This window comes from Lissotriton vulgaris, chromosome 11 (assembly GCF_964263255.1).
Source record: "Lissotriton vulgaris chromosome 11, aLisVul1.2, whole genome shotgun sequence".
In the NCBI taxonomy this organism is placed as follows: Eukaryota; Metazoa; Chordata; class Amphibia; order Caudata; family Salamandridae; genus Lissotriton; species Lissotriton vulgaris.
In genome coordinates, this window is record NC_141699.1 from 139,389,691 (window position 1) to 139,416,311 (window position 26,621).

Sequence of the window (26,621 nt, forward strand, 5' to 3'; positions counted from 1 at the left end):
ATTTTTTTTAAATCGAAAGGTACCATGTGATGCTCATACATGCCCTTAGGGCATGTATGTGCGCCATATGCGCACACATGTCATTTTCAGGGGTGCAGCAGGGTGTTCTTGAGACACCCCTGCACCCTTGAAAATATTCACAATTTGCGATTAGCAAATTGTGATTCGCAATTTCCCTTTCATTCCTATGGGCCTCCTGGCCCATAGAAATGAATGGGAAATTATTCCTTAATTGCGATTAGCAATTTGCTAATCGCAATTATGGAATTTTAAGGAATCGCTAAAAAGAAGCGATTTTCTACATACATACCATTTTGCGATTTCTAAATAGCGATTCCTTAAAAATCGCTGTTTAGGAATAGCAAAACGGAATGTTGATATGGCAAAAATTGAGCAAGGGACCCACGTCTGGGCATACCCTGCCAACTAAGGGCAAACAAAGCAAACAGAAGGAGATGATGTCCGGAGTGCTGAAACTTTTCAGACACTCACCCCCAGCATTGTTCGCCGTAAGTTGGCAGGGTATGCCCAGACGTGTGTCCTTGCTCACTTTGCCACTGGATTCAAGCTATCCTGGCTAAGGAGGGGTGTTACCCCAAAACCGGTTCCAGGATGCTTCTTTCCGGTTCAGGGAAGACCTGGTTTGGCAGTTCGGGCTGGACTGTTCCCATGAGGCACAGGGTCAAGACTGATTTGCATATAGCTGGGTCGGAACTGAGGTGGCGAAGTGAGCTAAAGAACGATGATGGATTCAACACATATCTGTGACTGGGGGTGAGTGTCGGAAAAGTTTCAGCGCGCCTTCCATCATATCCTTGTGTTAGCTTGGTTCCATGCATGTGCCATCATTTTTGTGAGCAGAAAGTTTTTGATGTTGAGCCACTAGGCATGAATTCTTGCTTAATGACCCCTTGTATTATAACCAGACCTCTACTGTAATATGCTTTCTTTTCTCCTATTTTTAAAACCCTAGGCTAGTAAACGTCTACCCTGTGTTCCCTCTTTCTGTTGAAACTAGAATGTGATGGTAGGGAGAGGGCCAGGGTATGATCATGCGATTTGGGCATTTCTAGACTTTGCAATGCAATGTTGTATGTTTGTTTTAACATTACAGAATTTCACATATTTATATTACACATATTTTACAATAACGACATAATGAAATCTGCCCAGAATTGCACAGGATTTGGTAAACTGTCAAAGCCAGAATCAGAATTCATTCCCCATAGCCTATTCTTGAGCCCACATTCCCTCCCCACCTTTTTTATGAGATTTCTGATGCAGGTCTAGCACCAAGTTGTTGGCTTTCGTACAGCTGCTAATCGAAATAATTTGCTCTGGGAATTCACCATCTGACCTGGGTCAGCATCTGAGAGTTGTATAGTTCAGCAAGTCCAAGAACAAAGCTAGCATCAGCCAGTTAGTGTCTGCCAACTCATCAATTAACTTGAAAACATGCACTATTTTTCAAACTTTAATCTGGCAACATTCTCCTTTAGGTCTGGATTTTAACAGCTGAGCTGGCACAGAATTATCACTTACAGTGTAGCTGGAGTGGGCTTGGGGTCCACCTCTTTCAGACATTGGCTTTCTTCGATCAGCCCCTTACTGCCATTGGCTGGAGACTTGTCAATCACTTCTTGGCTCTACCGAGTGGAGTATTCTTCTCTCATCTAATGCTGTTGGAAGTTTAAAGAGCATCCATCAGCTTTCACTTAAGTGCTTGCATTGGACTGCACCTGGGACTATTTTACAACTATAACTGTATTCTGTCTGCTCCTGCTGGCTCCTTCCCTTGTGTTTCCTATTTTGTACTAACTCTCCATGTATTTGCACATTGAGCCCCAGCTTGTTGGCTTTGCCAGTGCTTACTGACACCTGTTATCAGCTGAAATAGACACTTCCAAACACACCATCAACTAGGGGGAAAGCGTTCCAGTGAAAGAATCACTGCAGAAACTACATTCCTGTGCATCCCAGCCCCTTACCTTATCAGTGATGTATACAACCAGTGAGCAGGCTTCTGGCTACCAAAGGCTGACGTGTACCTGCATATCCTGGATAAGTGGCCGCTGTTTCTATATCCTTGGACCACAAACTGAAGTTCAGCAACTAGTCCCCATTGACCCAGGTACGATCCCATAATGCTGAATGGTCCTTCCAGCCTCAAGTTGGTGGTCCCACCAAAGTTGTCCTCTCCTATCTCAGGCTTGCGCTGGTGATCCTGGTGCTCTCACCAGCTCCCAATGGGATAAGGCCTATTCTTGCAGTAGTCATACCAAGCTTTAAGTACTGGATTGGTGTGTATCCCCTTTTGCAGGCTAAACTCCTACACAAACTACAATTAGCACAGAACCATGCTGCTTGTCTAACTTTGAACCTATAGAGCTACCTGTGATAATAATAATACTGAAGTTTATATTAGTGAGCAAAGGGGGGGGGGGGGGGGGGGAGCAGTGTACCAAGTGAAAAAGAAGAAGTTAGTGATTAAAAAGCCATGTTTTTAACTGTTTCCTGAAACACAATTCTGAGTTTGCATTGCGAAGCTCGAGTGGTAGGGCATTCCACAATTTGGCTGTTCTGGCTGAGAACGTTCTCCCTCCAAGCCGAGCTCTTGAGACACGTGGGACCAGGAGCAGATTATGCTCATTTGAGCGCAGGAAGTGTGCCTGTTTGTAGCGGGGGAGTCTTAGTTTGAGATAGTGTGGGCATTTGCCCTGCAAAGCCCGGTAGGCAAGTGTCAGGGCCTTAAACTCAATTCTGCTTGCCACTGGTAACCAGTGCAGCACGCGTAGGTGTGGCGAGATATGATGTTTGAACGGTATGTGTTTGATCAGCCTTGCCGCCGCATTTTGCACCAGTTGCAATCGCTGGATCGCATACTTCGGTAAGCCCAAGTAAAGGCCATTGACATAGTCCAGCCTAGATCTTACTGTGGCATGGACTATTAGTTTGCTGCAGTCTTCAGGTAGTAAGTCCAGGAACTTACGTACATTTTTACGTTTATTTAGGCAACCAGCCGTTACTTGTTGAATGTGGGCGGAGAAAGAGAGGTCGTCCCGAAATACCTCCCCATAGTACTGCTGCCCTGCCAACCTAAGAGCAAACCAACCATGACACTATCAAGGCTCCTAAGTGTGGAACTCCCATCCCCATCCTCTCCACCTCAAACCTGACCACTTGAGGTTCAGAAGAGTACTGAAGACTCACCTGGTCTGTCCCACTTACGCTGCTGAACTACTCTTTGCCCACACTGTAAACCTTGTAAACTTGGGGATTTGTAGAGCGCAGTTGTTGCCCGTGGGCGTCCAAGCGCTAGGGAAATCGTAGACCTACAGTGCACATGGAGGGGAGAAAAAGATAGCGGGGTTTAGCAAACAGATGTGAAGAGATGGGTCTTCAGTTGTTTGCGGAATATATTAAGGTTCTGGGTGGCTCTAAGATGAAGTGGTAGGGCATTCCAGGCCTTCGCTGCGTTGTACATGAACGTTCTTCCGCCTGTTCTGGATCTCTTTATTCTTGGGACGACTGCCAAGAGGGTCTGGCTAGAACGGAGATTCCGCTTCGGGATGTACTGACAGATCAGGTTACGGGTGATGATAGGACCCATGTTCCAGAAGGCTTGGTGGGCTATACATAGCGCCTTGAACAGAACCCTCTGTCAGACCGGTAATCAGTGGAGGCTTATTAAGCCGGTCCTAACTGAGTGTCTGTGAGGGATTTTAAGTAAGAGGCGAGCAGCGTTGTTCTGAACAGTTTGCAGCCTACGAAGGGTATATTCAGGTGCACCCAGGTAGAGTGCGTTGTTAAAATCGAGCCGGGAGTGGATGAGTCCTTGGATGGCTGCCTGTTTGGCTTCCAGGGGGAGGATGGGGAAGATTTTGTTTAGTACCCTCAGAATGGAGAAACATGTAGCTGAAAGTTTAGTGGCTTGAGTATTGAAGGAGAGTGAGCTGTCCAGCCATACCCCAAGGCTTTTGATTGCGTTTTTTGGGGTTGGCGGCGGCCCTAGGCAGGGGGCCAAAGGGAAGGGGAGAGTGCCGGTTCTGAGGGTCCTAGGAGCATTAGCTCGGTTTTGTCTCCGTTCAGTTTCAGGGCTGATGCCGTCATCCAGCTCCTCACTTCCTCTAGGCATTCTCTGAGCCCACCTGGCGCTGTTCGGGATGACTCTTGCGCCAGTGAGACCACCAGCTGTGTGTCGTCCGCATATGAGATGATTTTAACTCCAAAAGGGCGGACGAACTGGCCAGTGGCCTCATGTATAGGTTGAACAAGGCCGGGCTCAGAGAGGAGCCCTGAGGAACTCCACAATTTAGGGGTCTACTGGAGGAAGCTGAGTCGCCGTCAAAAACCCTGAAAGACCTGTTCCTCAGAAAGGATTCAAACCAGGCCCAGGCTCCATCCATGATCCCCACACTAGACAGGCGGCTTAGTAAGGTGTCATGACACACTGTGTCGAAAGCCGCGCTTAGATCAAGGAGGATCACTGCCACTGATCCTCCCTGATCCAAGATTTTTCTCGCTTCCTCTACGACCATGAGGAGGGCGGTCTCTGTCCCGTGCTTGGGTCTGAAACCCGTCTGAGTGGGATCCAGTATATGGTGGTCCTCAAGATAGGACACCAGCTGTTGGTTCACATATTTCTCCAAAACCTTGCTCAGCCAAGGGAGAAGAGAAATAGGGCGATAGTTCGCCAGATCAGACCGGTCCAGATTGGGTTTTTTGATCAGAGACCTGACCATGGCCTGTTTCCTCCCCAATCGCACCGTAATTCACCTTGTTCATTCAATGTACAAAAGTGGATGTGTGACAAATGCAGCGGAGCCAGAATGTTGTCATTGTGCCGTTTCAACCTCGCCTTCAATGTTTTCAGTGGGTCTGCATCACGCTTTGTCTCTTTTTTTTTTAAACGTTGAGATCATGGTATGAGATGCGTTGCGGTTCCCTTTTTTTACCTTCCCAACATTGGACCCTCTGTAGAGCCTGGTGCAAAACCTAGTTGAAGAAACCACTCCTGGGCAAATTACGGTTTACACACTGCGGAGGAAATCAGGATTAATGCACGGAGACGATATTTGCACCAGTTTTTTGACATTCAGTTGAAAGATGGTGAACGAAATGTGATGAACCAGAGTGAGCACATTTTGCACTCAGCGTCTAGTGGCCTACTCCTGTTTTCGCACTACCACCTAAACTGTGTATCATTTCTCTGGGCGTCCCTTTGGCACGACCCTGCATGAAACCACGGAGACCACCTACCACACCATACTTCCAAGTAATCTAAAACTGTTCTTATGATTCCACTCAGTGATAAAAACCATTAAGATAGCTCAGTAAGTTAAGTGCTAACTTTTGAGGCCTGTTAGCCACTTATCAATAAAACAATTATTCTTTCTGATATGTGTTTGCTTTTAAAAAACATATTCTACTTACTTTTTAAAAGAAGCCCCTGCTGTGTTTTAAAGAACTTTCCCCTTAGTGTGTAAAACAATATCTGGGAAATCTGTCAGGGTTTTAATTGTGTAGAAGATTTCTATTAGGGATCTTTTTTTGCAGAAAATAGAGAACTTGTGTATGTTGTGGCAGTAAACAACAGTTACCCCCGCGTAGTCCTCCTTGTTACGGTGTTTAATGCACAAGGCGTCTTCTGGCTCTAAGAGTGACAACCCAATAATTATTCTGTGTCTACAACACATTGTGAGCAAGTACTAAAGGCCTCGCTCTCCTCCAGCACTTCCTATTTGTACAACACAAATATAATTGTGTAGGAAGGGAGATAGAGATGGTACCATAACGAGGAGGACTCCTAAAGGTAATGAAGACTGCTGGGGAGTAAAAGGTTCATTTTAGAGTATTTTGGGGAAAACGACTAATTTCTGTATTTTTCACAATTTAGAAAACAAATTGTACGCATGAGAAACATTGTGCATAAAAAATCCCCAGTGTGAAAAGCCCAGTTCTGTGTTGTCAGGATGGTTGAGTGTGTTGTCTGCCTGACACTGAGCGTGTAGTAAAGTAGGGGGTCACGAGTTGGAAGCCCGATAAGGCCAATTCAGGTTTTCATCCTTCCAAGGTCACTGACTTGCTATTAACATCGTTAATAGAAATACCCATTTTGTACAACGCACCGAAACAGCATGAGTGCGGTTTGAAGCGATATATTAAAGAACCTGTTATAAATAAAGAATAAACAATGGCTGCGAATCTACTGCACCATTCTTTATTTGAATAAAGGACGGCAAATCCTATTGTTTATGTTTTATTTCCCCGATGTGTTTGTGTATTAAGTAAATAAATTGAAACAATCAAATAATAGAAACCCATTGCTAAGAATCCAAATAATCATCGATTTGGTGCTAAACAAATTAATTGAAATAGTTTGAGTAACCCCCAAGAACAGTTAAAAATAATAATAATTTACTAAAAATAAAAAAAGCTGTTTTTAAATAGAAAATAATTGTGTACCCTATAGCGAATTTCGGTTCGGAAACGAGGTGTTAATATTAATGTGATAAAGGAGGCAGGTAGAAGGAGATAGGGTAGGGAAAGGGTTAAAAGTAGGACTAAGGCTATAGACTTGGGGTTCCACAACATAAGTGGAAAAAAGGAGGAGCATGGGTAGAGGAAAATAAACTACTTTTAAAAATAGTTGAAGTGGGGACCTGGTGACCCCACCCAAATAGACAGTGGGGGAGAAGGAAGGAGGAATAGAATGGGGGGGGGGGGGAGAAAGAACAAGGGAGGAAAAAGTCAGGGGAAAGATTGAAGAGGGCGTAAAGGATAACTTCCTTGAACAGGAGTCTTAAAAATAATATGAAACACCAGCCAGCGACAGGTCATGGGAAGGAAAAGGGGAAACAGGATCTAGTCAAACCCTGCAGGAGGGATATATTTTCAAGATTGGTTTCATTTAGACCTTAAAACAAGCTTTAGCGAACTAAATAGATCTTAACATGTTACTGATGCTAATCAGATTCGGCAATGGAAAAAGAGTCAAAATGCCCAACCCCGGTTTGGTGATGTATTTCCACGCATATGTCACTATGCATGTACACATATGTGTCATGATGCTACAGCTGCCATTTTTTTTGTTTACTTTTAATTTTCAATTCCAAGATGGAGGACGCCTATCTTGGAGTGGTACATTTTTTTAAAATGTGCATCAAAGCACATATAGAGGAAGGCGGGCTTCAGTGGCAAATTACAGCTGCAGGGCCACCCAACACAGAAAAAAGAGGAAAGGGAAAAAAACAGGAGTGGCAGGGGAGCAAGGGAGGAATCTGGGACAATGGAGAGCTGGTAGTGAAGCTTAATGGGTTAGGGTGAGGAGAGGAAGGAAAGGAAAGGATGAGCTGGGGAGGGCAACACACCCTCACCCCCCCTCCAACATTTAGGATTGTGAGGGGGAAGCAGCACATGCCGGAGAGAGCAAGAAAACACATACAATTCCATGGAATGTAGAAACAAAAAAGAAAAAGTTACTCCCAGATGTCAGTCGTGGAAGGATACAAGTCATCCAATCAAAAGGATAGAAATCATGGAATGCTGTAGGGGAGGGACGGACAAACACAAGAAGAGCATGGAAATCTACTAGTTAAGAAACAAACACATGAGATTTACTAGAGAGCCAACCAATGATAAGCAGTTTGGTTACCAAAGGCCTACTCTAAGTATTTGTATTGTACACAATAGGTCATTCAACGACAAACAGTTAAAAGCTGTCTGTGGGTGAGATCTACAAAAGCATGTAAAAGGCAATTTCTGTAAAAAAAAACATGAAATAAAAGGTAAATGCCTTTCTATGAATTTGCTTTTCTATGTATTCACATGAAGCAAATGTGTTTAAAGTTGTTAAACGTGTTAACTTTGAATTTGGGTGGTCAAAATGGCCATTTGTAGGAGTCTAAATCCAAATAAAAGATTTATTTCCACTTATTTATATTTCTTAATACATTTGCTCCCAGGAGTGTGGTTTGGGAATTCTAGGGCATGCATGTCACAAACCTACGTTTCTGTGTAGATTCATAAAGATTTTCATGGCCGGTCCTACATTTACCTGACCAACTCAAGGAAGAACAACGGTCTAAAGAAGTGTGCAGACAGTGCCTATGTTAGAGCAAAAACAGTTCACCAGTTATACATTACTTGTCCCATCACAGGCTATAGTTAGGTTTCCATCAGCCCACCCATTTGGCGGAGCTTCGTCATTTGGAAAACCAAGAGAGAAGGGTCACATGTAGCCAAGATAGTACACGGACTACATGTACATAGGTACTGGGCATCTTACTCTCTGGATGACTCAGCCTCTATGTTTATCCAAGGTGTAAGGACTGGTGGAGTGCAGTGCAAGTGCAGAGTGCAAGTGTGATAAAAATGACTAGAGGGACAAAAAATATGTTTATTGAGGATTGTCCAACTGCCATGTATTAAAAACCGCCTGAAAGTTATGGAACATTTTTTACTATCATGTGGCTAAAAGTGAGGTCAACATGTTTCAGCCGAGAGGGTTGCTAACCCGGCTTTCTTCAGGACCTAAGAGGATGTTATGTGCTACTGCAAATGTATCAATTTGTATCAAAACAAACAATAACAAATTAGTAGGAAGAAATTGGATCAGTGGTTGTTCACCACCCTACCCGACATATGTCTCATATGTGTGTGATTTCCAAAGTTAATTCTTTATCCCCAGCTTTGTGTGGGGGTAAGCCTCACCTCGCCCGGCGATTGCTCGGTACGTGAGGCCCCGCTCTATCCGTCAGTACCTCGGAGCAATCTGCAAGCAATCTGGGAGGTCATTTACACCTGTCAAAGGAAGAAGTAAATCCATAGCAGGGATATGTACTGTAACAGCTTCAAAATTGGTGGAGTTGGATAAGTTGTCATATGGCACCATTTCTTCCCTGAGTAGCAAAATAGCTTTTAAAGTGTAATTACACAATTTCAAGGTATTTACTCATGCATGACTGTACACCATGTGCATTTGCCGTAGGAAAATGCTTTACTTATGAGTAACTTGGAATTCACAAAAGAAGACTCAGGGAGATTTATCAATATTTGACTCAGAGCAACACAGCTAGACGACTTGCTGCGTCAAAAGGAGAGGGCAGGAGTGCACTGTATTTACCAAGATATGGCGCATTCCTGCTCTCTCGCTGTGGTGGCCAACTATGTGCTTGCTTGTGCCAACGGAGGCACCCGTGCACCGTGGTGCAACGGTGCCTACATTGCTGGCAGGATTGTTTTTGTGCAGGAAGGGACACCTTTAAGCACAAAACAGTCCTTAGCGTTGTTTTTGCTTTTCAACGTGTGCAGCAGTAGAAAGGGGAAGCAATGAGGAGAAATAAGGGTATTTTTCCTCACCGGGCCTCTACTGGGAAGGCATACAATATCAACGTATTCCCAGGTTTACTTGTCTTGGCAAATCAAACTATGTGGGTGGATGTGTGGTAACACCCACTCTCCACCCATGTGACGCCTTCCCAGCGCACAGTCATGCAAGCAGTGACCTGTGCTGCCTTGCGTTACTCCAAATTTACCAATCCAAAAAGGGCCATGAGAGGTGGCTTGCGTGGCTTGGTAAATCTGAATTAAGGATTGTCTTGGCCTTGCATAACTCGTGTGATGCGAGGGCAATGCAATCCTTTGATAAACTTGGGCCTGGATCTATTCCTGCCAAACTGGGACTACCTCAGCTTCCCAGGAGGGCTCCTGGAATGCTTCCTGAATACAGAAATGTACTGTAAAAATGCTCTCAATATGAACATCAAGGAAATCTCAATTCAGCAACTAAAGTAACAGTTGTGGCTCGCATTACTCGTGGGTGGGGGGGTCGTGCAGGTGTTCACGCGGGAGAGGATTTAAAAAATAAATACAAATCTTGCCTTACTGGGTCCCGGCCGCCACCGCTCCTGGCCAGGTCCCATGCCTGCATTTTCCTGCTGCTTTCCTGCTCTCAGGAACAGGAAGCAGGCATCCTCCCTCCCCTCCCCTAAGCCAATCACAACCCTGCAAAGGCAGCGTTGTGATTGGTGCGGACGGCGCCCAGACGGATGCTTTTAGGGAGGCCAGTTTCTCTAAGGAAAATCCAGAGTGCGCATGACTAGTTTGGTCAGCCCCAGAGGGCCGACCAAACAGTCAGGACTCATAACATTGGGCAAGCCGCTCCTCCCCGCCCCGCCCACCCGCCCGCACCCAACCAGGCATACCATTCTGCTTTCTCCACCCACCCGCACCCAACCAGGCATACCATTCTTCTTTCTCGCAGCACGAGAAGCAGAAACATAAAAGGGTATTTAAAATACCATTTTATGTTTCTGCTTTTCACACTGCAAGAAAGCAGTGGGGCAACGCTCCTCCGCCCTAATGGAGGAGCTGCCCCTGTAAAGTAAATCAGGTGTATGAAAATTCACTAGATAAAAGCTAATGAATGCTTGGATGGTAGACTGTCAAAAAAGGGGAATTACTGGCCAAGTCGAGAGAAAACTATGATTAATGAGGTCATTCCTTATTTCTTGGGGCCGCTCAGGATGCTAGTCTGTATACCGCAATATTCCTTTGCCATGGAAACAGCGTTATATGCATTGTTGTTAATTACTGGAACACGTCATTGCTATTTGTGCACCAGTCAGAATGAGGGTCAAAATGTAGAATTACCTTTCTGAGTTTATTTGAGAATCGGTTCCTTTATACAAACTTGTGCCATCTCTTGTACATATGTGTAATGTATATGTGTAAACATCAAATGTTGTGTACCATTCCAAGTACATTCCTCCACCTCCTTCTCCTCATCCCCTGTGTCCATTCTCTACTGGACTCTGCACCCATACTGATTCTTGGTCCAGCACCGCAGATTTCAGGAGCACTTGCTACACTACAGTTAGTGTGCGAAGTGACCCACTGCTCTTCGGGACTAGGCCCTGCCAAATCTCATACATAGATAACAATCTTACATTTACCACCTCTTTAATTTTAATCGAAGAAGTAAATACTAAAAAATGTGTACAAAAATAAAAGCCAAAAGTACCTGAGAAAAGGTTTGCTTGTCCGGTACAAGTATGTTGTTAACAACACAATGACCCTGTGTTGGACGAACTGATGTTCGGAAGTGATGGAGTAACTGTAAATGGGGCGCATTTCTCTTGCAATATTGTGATAATGTGATCCGTCGTACATCCGCAGACGTTTAAAGAGATTAAAATAAAACCGTCTCCGACGAAGTCACTAGCGAGTCTTCGCGGTGCCGCTATAACATCTCGCTACTGTCTAACTGAATTCAAATTCCTCCTTCGAGCCTACTTCACCAGACACCGCCTTTGGCACAAGGCTGCAATTTCTTCACCGGTGTGCCTTAGGTGCAACCGAGAAACGGGTACCTTCCTACATATGGTATGGAATTGCAGTGCTCTCCAAACCTTCTGGTATAAAATATTGACCTGCCTTGGGGAGGTGTTATCATGGCATATCTCAGTAGATCACAAATTAGTATTACTCCACAGCACAGACGAAATTGGTGGTAATAGGTATATACAACAACCTCTTATTCCTAGGGCTTACACTTGCTAAGCGGGATCTTGCCCAACACTGGAAGAGTACCTCCCGCCACCCTTAGGAAAGTGGAAAAAAGCCTTGGACTGGTGCATGGGAATGGAATTGGCAGTATTCCAGGCGCGGGGTTGCCCACAGAAGCATGGGAAAATAAGGCAACGATGGGCAGACTTTAGAGGTATAGACCTGCCGGTGGTAGAGTCCCCGGAATCCCTCATAACACGGGCAGCAATCTAATCATGTTGTCTACGTACACTAGATATAATTATCCAGTTAGCCATAATGCGTAAATGATTGAGTGGGGTGGGAATGAGTGGAGGTGCCGAATCTGTGCTCAGTTTAGTAATGGCTAACTGTTTATTTTCTTTTCCTTCCTTTCCCTATCAATATTATTCTTATTTGGTCCAAAGTTAAATTTATTTTGAAATTTCATTCGTGTATGGACCCTTTGGGCCACTGTTATGCCAAATATAAAAAACCTGAATAAAATTTGTATTAAAAAAAAAAAAAAACATGTCTTGGAAATATTGCATTGATTGCTTGCAAAAAAACATTTCCTTTGTGTCTTCACAGAAAAAGAGCAGAGAAGAAACGCATGGAGAGGGAAGCGGGGTGGAGATCATGGAGAACCGACCGTACGTGGACGGCCCGGGGGGCTCCGGGCAGTACACCCACAAAGTCTACCACATTGGAATGCACATCCCCAGCTGGTTCCGGTCCATCCTGCCCAAGGCTGCGCTGAGAGTGGAGGAGGAGTCCTGGAACGCCTACCCCTACACACGCACAAGGTGTTGTACTCCGCTGTGTTTCATAACCATGTCATGTGCGGTATAGGTTTGTGTTATTTTGTGCATGGTTGCAAGGAGGGTGTCATGGGCCCTAATGCATGCAAGGAAAATGCATCTAACATCTACTTACATAGTAATGCAGCTGAAATTGGGGTACATAGGGTCCCCAATCCCCTTTGGCTCCAGCGCCATTGCCCGTGCTGCACTGGTGATAGGTTTGCCCCTGCGTGTTTGCTAAAGACGCTTCTTACTGCCTCTCTCGTTTTTAGTTTTTAAATATATTTTTATTGTGTATTTATTCTTTTCTCATTTAGGCTGGTCTAAATGTCTGTAGTCGCACCTTAAAGCATGCAATTAGCTTATTGCATTTGCTGCTGTTTCCTGGATCGTATGATGTAAAATATAGTTTCATTGTGCATTTATCTGACTGGGCCCAGAACCCATTCCACCCAGCTTCTGTCCTTGGTCCTGGTCTTTAAAGCTTTCCACAAGATTGGAACCCCTTACCTTAGGGATAGATTCCAACCTTATCTTCCTCAGAGTACCTTGAGATCCTCCTCTTAACTGCTGATCACTGCCCCAAGGTTCAACTCTCCCGGGTAGGGGGCAGATCTTATCATGCAGTTGCATCGTGGCTGTGGAATAGCTTACCATTCCCGCTCAGACACAGCCCTGACCTCCTTACTTTCAGGAAGAGTCTTAAAACGTGGCTCTTTCAGTTGTGATCTCCATAGCAGTGGTTTTGCTGTGCTCGACGTTATGTGGTCTACGTTTATTGCCTAGCGCCGGGACACTCCGTGGAGTAGCTGTGCGCATTATAAATATGAGCTAACATAACATCACCCTTATTTGTAGCTGTTCTGAATATATATTTGCACCTTTAAGGGAGCAGATATATTTCCTATTGTTTCCTGGTTAGTTTGTTGCCAGTGCACCTCTGTGTTTCCAATGGCTCCATTTGGAGGCTCCATTCTGTTCCTCTCAAGTGATGTCACTTCCTCTTTGGTCACACCTGCAGTGTGGGCGTAAGTTAGCATTTCCACTTGGACAGCTTCCAGGATATTGTTAGCAGTACTTACACCTATGCTTAGGCCAGCAGTTACAGGGTAGGAGGGACAACATCAATACCTAAAGGAGGCTTAGGACAAGTTTATTAAGATACTCAGTAACGCGAAGGTGATGTCATATTGATTTACGGACCATAGACCGATGCCGTTGATGGGTGGAAGGCCTTCTACAAGGGTCATGCCGATGAACTTTATCATCGTAATGGAGATATTTACACAGCTCTTTGTTAACAGCTTCATAGTTTTCGTGAGGGCAGGGTAGATTTAATGTCAGTTTGGAGTAACATTTTGTAGATTTCACAAAGTTTACTTCATTCCGGCGGTGTAGCTTTTGATTGTGCAGCAGGTGCAGTGGCACCGGAGCACATTAGAGTTTATAAAGCGCACTTATACCCAGGGGTGTCCTGGCGCATAACATTGATGTTGTTATTAGTTGTACAGAGGGGCAGTGACTCCAGAGCCCACTGAACCCATATTATTTCTGTACTTTACTATCCGAACAGCAGACGGGGTTCGGCTGATGGACAGAGTATTTGCCTCGCTTCCACTAGGGCCCATGGCTCCCTTGCTGAGCCACTGACGTCATGCTGACACCAGGAAGATTGTGTGATCAGTTTCCTGCTTTTGAGTTGGAATCTTTAGGGTGCAGATGGGGCCTGAAGGCATTATTAATGGAAACTGTTGCTAGCCTACATGCCAGAGAGGCTGCCAAATTTAGCCAGCCCCAATACTCAGAGCATTAGTACTGTACACTGAACTCGGGTCTACTCGAATTGCCATGAGATACTGTCAATAAATGTAAAGAAGGACTCCAAGGAAAATGGAGATTAATGTCGGAGAATGTGTAACTGTGCAAGCTGACCGGATATGATGGCACTTCAGATGTTAATGTTTCAGGTGCATGGGTCAGAAGTGGGGTGATTCAGTTAAATGTCCCTTTTTAGGTTTTGCCTGGCGAAAGATGCGCTCTGCGCATCTTTTTCGCGCAGGCGAAAACCTAATGAGAATAATACGGGAGACATGGACGGCCCCCGTCTTTCATTGGCTAGCTCCATAAATGGAGGCTAGCCATTGGAAGACGGGCCTGTCCGTCAATGCCGGACCAGATTCGGGGGCGTTCCCGAGAATTTTTGGCTTTTGGCTACGTCAGCCGAAAGCCTGTTCTCGGGAACGCCCCCGAATCTGGGTCTGCATTGAGCCGACACCCGCCTTCCTGCCGAAGGAAGCAGCCGTCCGTCTACAGCCAGGGCCGCGCTGGGATTGGCCCAGCCGGCCGAGCCTCCGCCGTGTCATCGGGAGGAGGAGGAGTGGAGAGCAGGAAGCAGCCTGCGTCGTCTGTCCCAAGGCTCCCGAGCGAAGGAGGAGCCCCGGGGAAAGAGCAAGTCCCGCCTCGGCCCCAGAACGAAGTCCAGGTGAGTGCTTTGTTTGCTGGGGCTAGGGGAGGCTCCCTCCCGCTACCCGTGTGTCCGTTCCCGCCTCCGCACCCCCCCGCCCCCTCTCCGTGTGTCCGTTCCATATGAGTCAGTGTTGGTGTTTGCTTATTTTAATCCGGCCCCCCCTTCTCAAGCTCTTATTGGCGCCCCCTCCCCCAGCGCCCGCAGCACTGAACCCCATCACAAGCTGGCCAGGAGGAATGAAGGGCCCGTGCCGACGCCCATCCGTTGGTGTTTGCTTATTTTAATCCGCCCCCCCCCTTCTCAAGCTCTTATTGGCGCCCCCCCCCCAGCGCCCGCAGCACTGAACCCCATCACAAGCTGGCCAGGAGGAATGAAGGGCCCGTGCCGACGCCCATCCGTCCGCCCCCCCCGCTTCCAACCACTGCTCCTGGGCACAGTCAACTCGGGACCCGTCGGCAGCTCCACTCTCGGATCCAGCCTCCCCCTGCCGCCCCTATTTGTGCTGCTCCAGACAACCTAGCAGCTCTTCTCCATCTTGCGCGACGTCCTTTCCTGAGCCCTGATACCGATTCGCTCTGCTAGGAGCCCCCTAATGGCCACCAAGTTCCACGTTGACACAATCTATGCCTACCTCCTTTAGTGCATATTCACCACGAGTGCTGTTGCTACATGTATGACTCCTTATTTTTTGTTCTCTTTGCATCGGAGGCCTAATCTCCGCATGGTACCGCAGTTATTCTTTCCTTCCCCTTATTGTTGAGGGCCACTGTCTGGGCGGCACCCCACGTCCTCACCCTCGTGTCGGCAGTTCCGCCCACAAGCCCTCATCCGCCCCCCTACCGAACACCCTTGCCCCCTGTCCTGCCAAGCCACCTTCGCGCTCCCGACCACGCATCCACTATCCTCCCCTGCGCCCCCCCAACACTTTACAAGCAGGCACCCTTTCCCGGGCGCCACTCCCTGCGCACCTGTCCCGAGGCCCACTTCTCCCATCCTTCACACATACTCTCATGCACTCGGCCTCGCCCCTCTGCTGTTATTATTGTTACCCGAGCACCAATAGCAATCCTGCCCCATTCCGACGTGCGCCACTCCAAATGCCGACCTTTTCCCAAAAGTAATGACACGAATCTTGTCAATTCCAATCCATCCATGGAACCTGGGCACCCCCATTATCAGGGTGACGCAACACTTAATTAACCAACCCGCACCCTCTGAGCAACCCTCATTTGTATCCATGCGGTGGAATCCAGGACGCTATACCTGTTCTTCGTATGGGCAGTAGAGGCCTTCTTACATCGTGTTCTGTTGCTGGCTTTTCCCTGCCTTTCCTTCTCATTGACATCGCGCGTGCTTCCCGCTCAGAAGGCCTTTCGTAACCAAAACCCCACGAGGCCGCCAGCCGGTGTGGCCTGTGCGCGGACGAGGTAGGTAGCAGAGGATCTCCCTTTCGGCTAATTAAGCTGGAATATGCATCCAAGCAGCCTATTAGCATGGCACGCTCAAAGATGTATCAAGGCCTTTAGAGTAGTATGTCGGGGAGGGCATGTGATGAGCCCCCCGCCGTCACCACCGCCCCCCAATCCCTCGGTGCCATTGGCCTTTATTTTTAATTTATTTATTTCTTTATTTTTTGATGTGACGATGTTTTTCTCGCTGCCTAGTAACCCTCAACCTTCATGTAACTCATGTAATCCCTAGTCCTTATGTTTGCAACTAGTTCTTATGTAAAGCGCTCTGACACCTTCGGGTAAAGTTCGCGCTATAGAAAATCGCATCAAATAAGTAAATTATGGCCAGGCAGTTCTGTCTGTTGTCTCGTTCATTAACCTCCGCAAGCACAGGAGGGGTGGGGCAGCTCCCTGGTGTCGACCCACCATGCTCTCGTCCCAGCCGCACCCTCCTCCTCCCCTCCTTCTGTTGTCCTGCCCCTCCCCCAACGCATTCACTGCATCGGGCAATTTCCGAATGGCGCCAACTGGTCATCCCTCGCCCGCTCTGATATCCTTATCTCTATCCATTCATTCTCCTGGACAGCCCCCCTACCCCCAGCCTGGTTCCTCCCTCCTTTACCCTGCAATCTGACCCGACGCTGCCTCTTCCTTGGTCCCTACTTAGTGCCTCTGGCGGGCTTTTTACTATCTTTTACAGTGGCCTTGAAGGGGCGTTCTCGCGCATCCAATACTCACTCAGAACTTTTACCCGAGCAAGTTATCTCTATCTATCCATCGACATTATAACGCTATGCATGAAACATACTACAGGACCCAGTGAGGTGTCTTATCTACCCGGTGTTCCTGCACCTTTGCCTACCTTAATCGGCACTTAATGAGTGATAATAGTCAAGAGGTGAAATCGCCCTCTTATTCAAATTCCGTTACCAACCAGTGTAAAGCAGCAACCGAGGCATATGTCCACATCTCACGCATATGCAGCCCAATCCCCTTAAACAGCCTTTTTTGCATTTTCGTATTTTTGTCTAGGAGTAGACCCCACCCCACCGTGACTTGCTACCACCTCTACGTGCTCCCGACCCCCCCCTCCACCCCCGTATTCCTTCACTTTCCTTGCACCCCGCAGTCCGGGACACCCTCACCCCACCGGCGCCCACCCTGCCCCCATCCCCCCACGTCCTTCAGACATCTGAGCCCCCAGCTCCAAGCATAGCCCCCGTCTTGTCACGCCACATCCTCTGCTCCTGAGCCCCAGCCCCGTCTCCGCAACCCTCAACGAGCCTCTAATCATTCGCCAGCGCCCCCCATTTTCCGACCACTTGTTGTTAATGTCAGCAACAGAAAACCTGTAAATTGGACTGCAGTCTAGATTAGAAGTGGATGCTACAAACTGGCCGAATACAATATACTAACTGAGAATGTGTGGCATGCTAGTGAAAATCAAATAATAAAGAAAACATAACACAGCGTGCTAACCGAAATGCACTATTCTGTAGTTTTGTCAAAAAACAAGTGTTGCGAGTAGCCAACTCAAAGGTATGCTTTCTTTGAAATCTAAAGGAACTAAGGAAAAATGCCCTCAGTTTTGTAAAGCGCCGACTTTCATCTTGCAATCACGTAGTAAATAAAGTCAGTTACTAACGGCAGCCCGCGTTGAACACCATCCGACATGTGAAGGGTATAGAGTGAACGGTCCTAGGTAGTTTACTAATTCGGAAGCAGTTTCGTTCAACTTGCAGAAAGTCGCGTTGTATTTCACCAGCACATCCAGGTTACACATAGGGTGCACACGCCCTCCGTACATGCCTTTCTTACACTGCTAACTCTGAAGTGATCCTTTGGACTTCACACAATCTGATCTGTCATGTGCACTTTCGTTGTACTATATATAAAGTATTCTGGTACCCAATCTTTTCCTTAACTGAGAACGTGATTTGTGCACTCCTCCACCCATCTCCTGCCATCCTGTCTCCCTCCGTTCCCAGCATGCCCACCCCGAAATGCAAACGTACTCTTCCGCATTACTCTTGCCACTGTCATAACCGCCACCAATACACCCTTCCTGAAAACCATTCTTCGGACTTTAATTTGTTGTTCATTGCGCTCTCACTGCCGGGAGGAGGAGTGGGATCTTGGGTGGTATAAGCGCTCTCCCCCGTTCGCCCCAAACCCAAAGGACAATTTCACAGGGACAGCGCATCTGGGCTTAACGGCGCTGTACCCTCTATCGGACCTCCATTACCGCCCTTCGGAGCTACCTGTTTGTCTGCTCGACGCTGCGCAGGGACGGGGGTCTCCTTGAATGTATTTAGCCTGCGCTTGTGGCGAATGACCCCCCACTCTTTACCTTCTGCTGAGTCCTTTCCCCCAGCCTTATCCCCTCCCCCCGCATCCCAACCATCCACTATTCCATGCCATTATTTTCTCAATCAAGACAACCCCCCTCCTTGCGCCCCCTTCTGAACTCCCAAGCCCCGCGCATCCCCCCACCAGCTCTGTCATTTACTGTCCGCACTGCAACCCACACAGGACCCCCCCACATACCCCCACCCCACCTCACCTCACACTCTGTAGCAGCAGCACCTCTCTTCTCCAGACAAAATTCCCCGGAGAAAGAGGGCCTTGTGCCCGGTGCCCACCCTTAAATAGCCCTTATCTCCCTACCACATTCCGACCTTATATTTATGGCTGAGCTGGCCCAGCCCCAATGCTTGGTGGGCCCGCTCTTTCTCTTTCCCTGCCTCTGCTCCCCTTATCTCCCGCCAATCATTGGGTGCTTGAGCTCTGCCTCCCGGGGGTGGCCTCCACTGAGACCCCCGGTCCAGCCACTGTCCCCCTCCCCCTGGGGAGTGGGGGGGCCGAACCAAGGGGCATTGTTTGCTGGGGCTAGGGGAGGCTCCCTCCCGCTACCCGTGTGTCCGTTCCCGCCCCCGCACCCCCCCGCCCCCTCTCCGTGTGTCCGTTCCATATGAGTCAGTGTTGGTGTTTGCTTATTTTGTTATGCTGCTGTTCTTTGGTTGCATTGATGTTACTGTGCAAGCGTGTTCCTATGCGGATCGTTATCAGTCAGCAGGGTTTTATATCTGGCCCGTAGAGTTTCTTAACCCCGCTAAGCTAGCGCTCCAGAGAGCAGCTGAGTAGGACACACTCCACGCGCAGTACTGTCTCGTGTCGACAGACGTCACTGCCAACCTCAGAGTGACGCGTGCATCAGGCCAGTCCCGGCATGCACCTCGGAAGCCGTCGTTGAGAGTGTCTATGGGAGGCGGGAGCTGCTAGGGGAGGAGAGTCGAAGTGGAAATTTCCGTGTAAGCCGGCTCCTTATAACACTAGTGGCTGCATCAGATCGCCTGATTGTCGTTGAAGGGAAAGTGAGGCATCGTTTGTGCTCTTTACACTGTCAGACGGCAAGCAGCATATCACAAAAACCGGCCAGCTGGCAATACACGGAAAGTACAGCAGGCGACATTTTTTGTACCCCCTGAAACCAGAAATACCTCAAAATTAACCGCCTCGCCCGCGCCACCCTGCTTTGCTTCTTAAGACTCACTATGTCATATTACATTCACGTCCCTACCGGCTCCCCAGACGTGCCCAGGATGAACCTGACTGTAGATGAGCGCGGGTGCCGCGAAGGAGCGATGCGGCTGCTTAAGGAGCTACGGCCACATTGGAAACCGGAGGAGGTTACCACGCAGGTAAATACAAACTAATCGCCGCGGACTATAACGCCAGCAGCCCGTTTGACTTTCGAGTTGGGTTACGTATAATTGGAAGTCTCGGGCACAACCGTCAGATTAGGGGCGCCATGCCCATCCCCCCCACAGGATCCGCAGAGAAAGTGTCTCCTTGGAGGCCCCACCTCTCGAGTCTGAAGCACGCATGTATAGACAGCGACAGAATATTTTTAATAATCATTGTTCTTTATTTTGTCAAATACAATTGTAGAGAGATAATCTACCCTCCACCGTTGTGAAAACGTTATTAATTGTAACTCCTCTGCTTTAAAAAATAAAAAAAATATTGCACCGATTTATCCGGAAGCATTGTTTGGAGGGTACGTGTAAAAATACTGTAAAACGTAAGATTAAAGTCGGATGCGGTTTCCGATAGTAATGACTCATTGTTGCAAGCTGACTAGCAATCGTGATGGGCGTGTGAGACCATTGAAAAGGAGCGCTGCATTTACTTCCGCCTTAGTAACGCGTTGGACGGTGACGTCTTCTTAACCACATGGCTGCTGCGGGGATTTTTGCGCTGTGCTGCAAATTCCTATTTTGCTGCATTTATGAGGAGCTCAGCTCGTCATCAGCACACGACACCCGTGGGTGATGACGAGCTGAGCTCGTCATCAGCAGCGAAAGGGTTAAAGCCCCAGCCATGTACTGGTGTCCATCCCCGTTGTATTGAAAAACGTGTTGCTATAGCTCGTCAAGTTTACTGTGTATGAAGTGGCATGTTTTCGATGTGTTATGTCTTAAATCACTTTTAAATGCTCGAACTCCGTCCAGATCGTGGGTTCTGGTAGCAAGGTGAATGTAATGCATTTTGGTCCAGTAGCCCCAGCACCATTTTGGTCACTTTGTATCACATCTTAATGCCAAACAATACCAGGCGCACACACGGAGCATGCGTAATAACACATTATAATCTTACACATGACGTGTCATTTTGACAAAATTACTCATTTTAAGTACCTTATACTTGGGGGGGCTTTGTGTGGCTGTGTGTGTGGGGTCTTTGTGTGGCTGTGTGTGTGGGGGGCTCTGTGTGGCTGTGTGTGTGGGGGGCTCTGTGTGTGTGTGGGGGGCTCTGTGTGGGTGTGGGTGTGTGTGTGGGGGGGCTCTGTGTGTGTTTGGGGGGGCTCTCTGTGGGTGTTTGTGTGTGTCATTTGTGAGATAAAGCTAGTGGCATTGTAACTGACAATGCCATTTATTTATGTTAAAAAAACATAAATAAAAATAATGTCAAGAGCAATGCCAATAGCTCTAACAAAGGCAAAACCATTGCATTGTAAATGCTTGTTTGAGATGCCTCCTGTGGGACATGGTGTTTTACTGGCTAACCCCCTCTTTGTTAATGGAGTCACTCTATATTTATACTGAAAAGTCAAATGAATACTCTCTTTTTAAAGACATTAAAATGAAATGGGAATGTTTGAGATTTTTATTTATTTAATTATTGGGCAACTTTTGTGGCAGTGGGAAACAAGGCAGTATTTTAGATCATCTATACAGTTTACAAAAGAGGCCACCCGTATGCAAATCAGACATCACTGACCATAGTAAGCAGGAGCTCTTAAAGGCAATTCCAATGTTTAGTGAACGCTTTCTGCGTACAAGGCTATTACTTTTTACTCCTGGAGCGACATTCCAATATTTCTTAGTAAACTCTGTGCTAATACTGAAGGGACAACCATTTGCCAATCCTCTCATCACTGACATTACCGTTACTAAGAAGTGCCTTTGGCATGTAATTTGATGGTTATACGAAGGACACTTCGTGTTCTCTTGGACAAAAGTGTGCTGCGTTTTGAAGCAGTTTCATTTATTTATTATCTATTTATCGAGTTTTGTATAGCGCGAACATGACCCAAAGTTATCAGAGCGCTTCAGAGTTAGCATAGCAGCAGATTACATGCGTTACATTTGGAGTAAATAAAGCTACATAGTGACCCAATGTAAAGGAAACATGTGGCAGACATTAGGATATGTTGGCGAAGCACTTTTGAGGTAGATATGGTATACATTTAGAACACAAGGAGGGCGGCCTCCTTGTGTTCTAAATTGAAATTTGGGCTTTGATCCAGCCCTTGGGCCGAGCACACACTGTGGAGCGCTCTCATTGCATGCAAGGATCGTTTAGTGGAAATATATATATATATATATATATATATATATATATATATATATATATATATATATATATATATATGCACCACAATTACTTCATGTTCCTAAATCGATATTACCAACAAGTCAGGGGTGTTGCCATGGGGGCCTGTTTCTCTCCCAGTTACGCCTGTCTCCATATGGGGTACTGGGAGAGACAGGTCCTCAGAGGCATTTACCGTGACACCTGTACCCGTCATATCATCAGATGGTACAGGTATATCGATGATATCCTTATGGTTTGGCGTGGGACACGTGAAGAGGCAGTCAACTTCATTGAGACCTTAAATTCCAACTCATTTAATTTGTCTTTCACGTCTCACATCAGCCAGCAGGTGACACACTTTCTTGACGTTACATTAGAGGTCAGTCAGGGCAGGCTTGAAACAAAGCTGTATAGAAAGCCCACATCGGGCAATACCATCTTGCATGCGGGAAGTCATCACCCCCCACATTTGATTAGAAGCATCCCCTATGGGGAGATGCTTAGAATCCGTAGGGTGTGTAGCACGGACTCCCACTGTAAAAGCGCACAGGCTGCTAGTAAAGAAAGATTTCTTGCACGCGGGTACAGCGAGCAGCTAATAGATACAGCCATTAGAAAAGCCAATGCATTGTCGCGCACTCAAGCACTGACCCACAAGAAAGTACAGAAAAACACAGTTGCCAACACAGAGCCCCCTATCAGGCTCATCTGGACCTACAATAGTCAGCACGGGGCGCTCAGAAAGATTGTCAACCAATACTGGAATCTTATTAAATTAGACCCAGTTATTGGCGAGCACATGCCTAACAAACCAGCTATTACATACAGGAAGGCATTCTCTTTGCAGGATGCGCTAGTTAAGTCTAGCCCTGAGGTAATACCACCCAAAAACTGGCTAGCTGCCAGTCGAGGGTTTAGGAAGTGCTCCAGCTGCAAAGCCTGCTCTCAGGGGCTCAATAAAACCGAGTTCCTCACAGCATTTTCTGTAGTACCCCGTAAGATCAACAAGCAACTAACGTGCAAATCGGAGTATGTGGTGTATGTGCTGGAGTGCCCATGTGGCCTGCAATATATTGGTAGTACCAAATTGCAGGTCCACAAAAGGGTTCTCCAGCACATCAGAGCTATCAATACCAATGACACCACCTACCCGGTTGCACGACATTTTAAGGAGTTCCATGGTAACAACAGCAGTCTCCTTAAATACTATGCTATTGACTCTGTAGGACCACTAAGGAGAGGTGGTAACCGGGATGGGATCTTGAGGGCACTTGAGACCAGATACATCCTGGAGATGGATAGCAAGAGCCCCAATGGCCTCAATTCCCCGGAGGACTTTTACACTTGTTTGTAAATAGTACAATTTTGAATAGTCTCTTGCTGTATTTTTACCTCGTCTCCGTTTAGACATTGTGTTGGCATTTTCTGTTTTTGCAGTCACCTGCACTAGTGAAGGTGGTGTTGGCCTAGTACGTAACTATAAAGATGACTATATATGACACAACACACTAGGTCATCTAAAGTAGTTTGAGACATATGGTTGCTATATTCCTCAGAAACTAAATGTCACCGAATTTTTAACGTAATTTGAAAAAAATGTATTCACTTAGTTTAATTGCACTTTTTCCTAGCATGTACATTAATGATGGGTGATTGGTTTTGTAAATAGATAATTGTCGGAAAAGGTATGGGGAGATGTCAGAAGGTATACAAAATAGTGCCCTGCATAGCCGACCGTGACGACAACTACTACATGGCATTTCAGTAGTTTGTTGGGAGAGGGTAAAAAATTCATGGTGTATATAGATGTAAATATATTAAATGTGTTGTATATATTTTAAACATGAGGTACAACTGATATATTGCGCATTGATTGGATGTATTTATAGCATTTATGCTGACAGCCTTATAATGACTCAATCATAATGACATCTGATTGACGCTTTCTTTCTGCACTTTATGTAAATACATGTAATTTTGTATAGCTTGTTGTATATACCTCGAGTGCCCACTGATTACCCCAAATAATTTTCAAAATTGTCGGAATTCACAAATGTATTGATACAGTTATCAATGTTCAAGGGCTTATCTGTTTCTGACAAGAGATTCCCCGCCCTAAAAATTGCAATTGCAAACACACTTTCCGTCGCAGTTAGAACACTCCTACTGCATACAAAGTAACCAATCAAATGCTTCCATCATTGGTGAATGTGCCCTTTAAATTTCTTGCACCTCTCTCAGTGCGCCATGTGACCAAGGCCTCTGTGTAGGCCGAAACGTTATGCTGCCGTGGTGTGCTGATGAATAAAAGAAACTCACCTGCACTCTGGGTCTTCCGTGTTCTTTCCTGTGTGGTGGTCGATTATTGGAGCCTGTCGCAGTGAAAAGTGCAGTGCGGATATATATATATATATATATATGTACTAGCAGCCCGTCCAGACCTTGTCCGGGAGCAATCAGGCTTCCCCGACCCCCGCCTGCCCCGACATTGCCCAGCAGCCCGGGCCCCCGGCCGCTCCGTCCCCCACCTGCCCCCGACCCCCGCCTGCCCCGACCCCCGCCTGCCCGACATTGTCCCCCGGAGCCTTACCTCAGCCGCCGCTCCTCAGTTCACCGCTCCTCGCCGCTGGTCACCGCTCCTCCCGCCATTCCGCTGCTCCTCACCTCCTCCCCCGCGCCATATCCGCCGCTCGTCACCACTCCTCCCCCGCGCCATGTCCGCCGCTCCTCCTCGCGCTCCTGGACGCCGCACCTTCCCGCACTCCTGACGTCAGCACGCAGGTCGCGGCCGGCGCTACTTTGAGGGGACTACTTTTTTTATAATGTAAATTTTTTAAATATAACGTATTTTTTAACTTTATATAGCTTATGTCCATCAGCACACCCTGAGGATTACAACAATGTATCGGGTGTGTGGATTGGCGCTGTGGTTCCCGAGTTTACTCTCCTCAAAGCCTTGAGGTAGCTAATGTGTGCTATTGTGAAAGGCACAGTTTTTTTGAGGTAGTGATGTTCAGATTTGTTTAGAGAGTGCGGGAAGCAGATGGTAAACGGCGACTTTTGGAATATATATATATATATATATATATATATATATATATATATATATATATATATATATATATGTGTGTGTGTGTGTGCGTGCACAAGTTCACAAGTTACATGTGGAGTAAAAATAAAATTAATAATACAAAAAAAAATATATAACATAAAATTTATGACAGACAGTAGTATAGATGGACGGGATACATTTTGAGGTAGCTAATCTGTGCTATTGTGAAAGGCACCGTTTTTTCGGGGTAGTGATGTTCAGATTTGTTTAGAGAGTGCATATATATATATATATATATATATCAGTCACACAAGTTTGCTCAAAAGGAGACGCCTCTCACGGAGAAGTTAGTAACACATTTAATGGCAGACTGACACAGTGGCAGCAACCAGAACTCCCTCCATCAAAATCAAATGTCCGACGAGTTTCGAACGCGACTGCGCTCTTGTTCACGGACTTCACAGGTGAGTCACACATCGGCAAGTAACAGTGGCACCTTTACACTGATAGAAAAAGTCCCGCCCTGGTGGGCGTATACCCGAAGGCATGCTGGTCTTTGTGGTCCAATGTATGTTATTCCCCAGTGGGTGCCGATGTGCCTCAATTAACCTCAGTATTCCCCAAGTGGGTAGGACAGGGGAAAGGTGCACTTGAGTGCTGATCCTGTGTTTGGCAACCGCCGAGCACAACAAGGAGCGGGGGTCGGGGAAGCCTGATTGCTCCCGGACAAGGTCTGGACGGGCTGCTAGTACATATATATATATATATATATATATATATATATATATATATATCCGCACTGCACTTTTCACTGCGACAGGCTCCAATAATCGACCACCACACAGGAAAGAACACGGAAGACCCAGAGTGCAGGTGAGTTTCTTTTATTCATCAGCACACCACGGCAGCATAACGTTTCGGCCTACACAGAGGCAGTGGCGGCTGGTGAGATTTGAAAGTGGTGGGGCGTAAAGGGTTGTCATGAGTGATGTGTGGTGAGCAAGCTTAGTTGGCAAGCTCTCCTGTCATAAGGAGGTTCGGGGGTTCTCCCCCGAGAAAATTTAGAAAAAAGAGTGGGCAAATGGAGCATTTTCAAGCAAATTTGAGAAAGCAAGAATGTTAATAAGGATGTTCTGAAAGTTTTGTTATGACAGCAATAAAGAATAAAGAGATTCCATATGATAATAACGTAGGTAGCTGCTCATTCAGAATATCCAAAGAATGACATTACTTTTCTCTAGGATATACCCTCAAATACATTTGGCATATACTACTTTATTTTTAATAAGCAACAGCCTGCATCAATGCTAGTCATTGCTTTCATATACTAAAGTGCGACATCACTCACCAGTCAATGTCCTTATGTGCACAGACACATTGCACCACTGTGGGCAACAGTCGCACTGGAATTAGGATCACAGGGGACGTCCTGTAGAGGCACC

General features: G+C 46.7%; 1 protein-coding gene across 8 annotated transcripts in view; it reads left to right on the plus strand.

The window, feature by feature from the left end:
• Positions 1-26,621, plus strand: part of PITPNM2 (phosphatidylinositol transfer protein membrane associated 2) — a 1,044,200-nt gene that overhangs the window by 589,742 nt on the left and 427,837 nt on the right. For all 8 annotated transcript variants that reach the window (XM_086942927.1, XM_086942931.1, XM_086942930.1 and 5 more), the window contains exon 5: positions 12,118-12,332. In XM_086942927.1, coding sequence (XP_086799053.1) covers positions 12,118-12,332 — 215 coding nt within the window. The remainder of the gene's footprint in view (positions 1-12,117; positions 12,333-26,621) is intronic.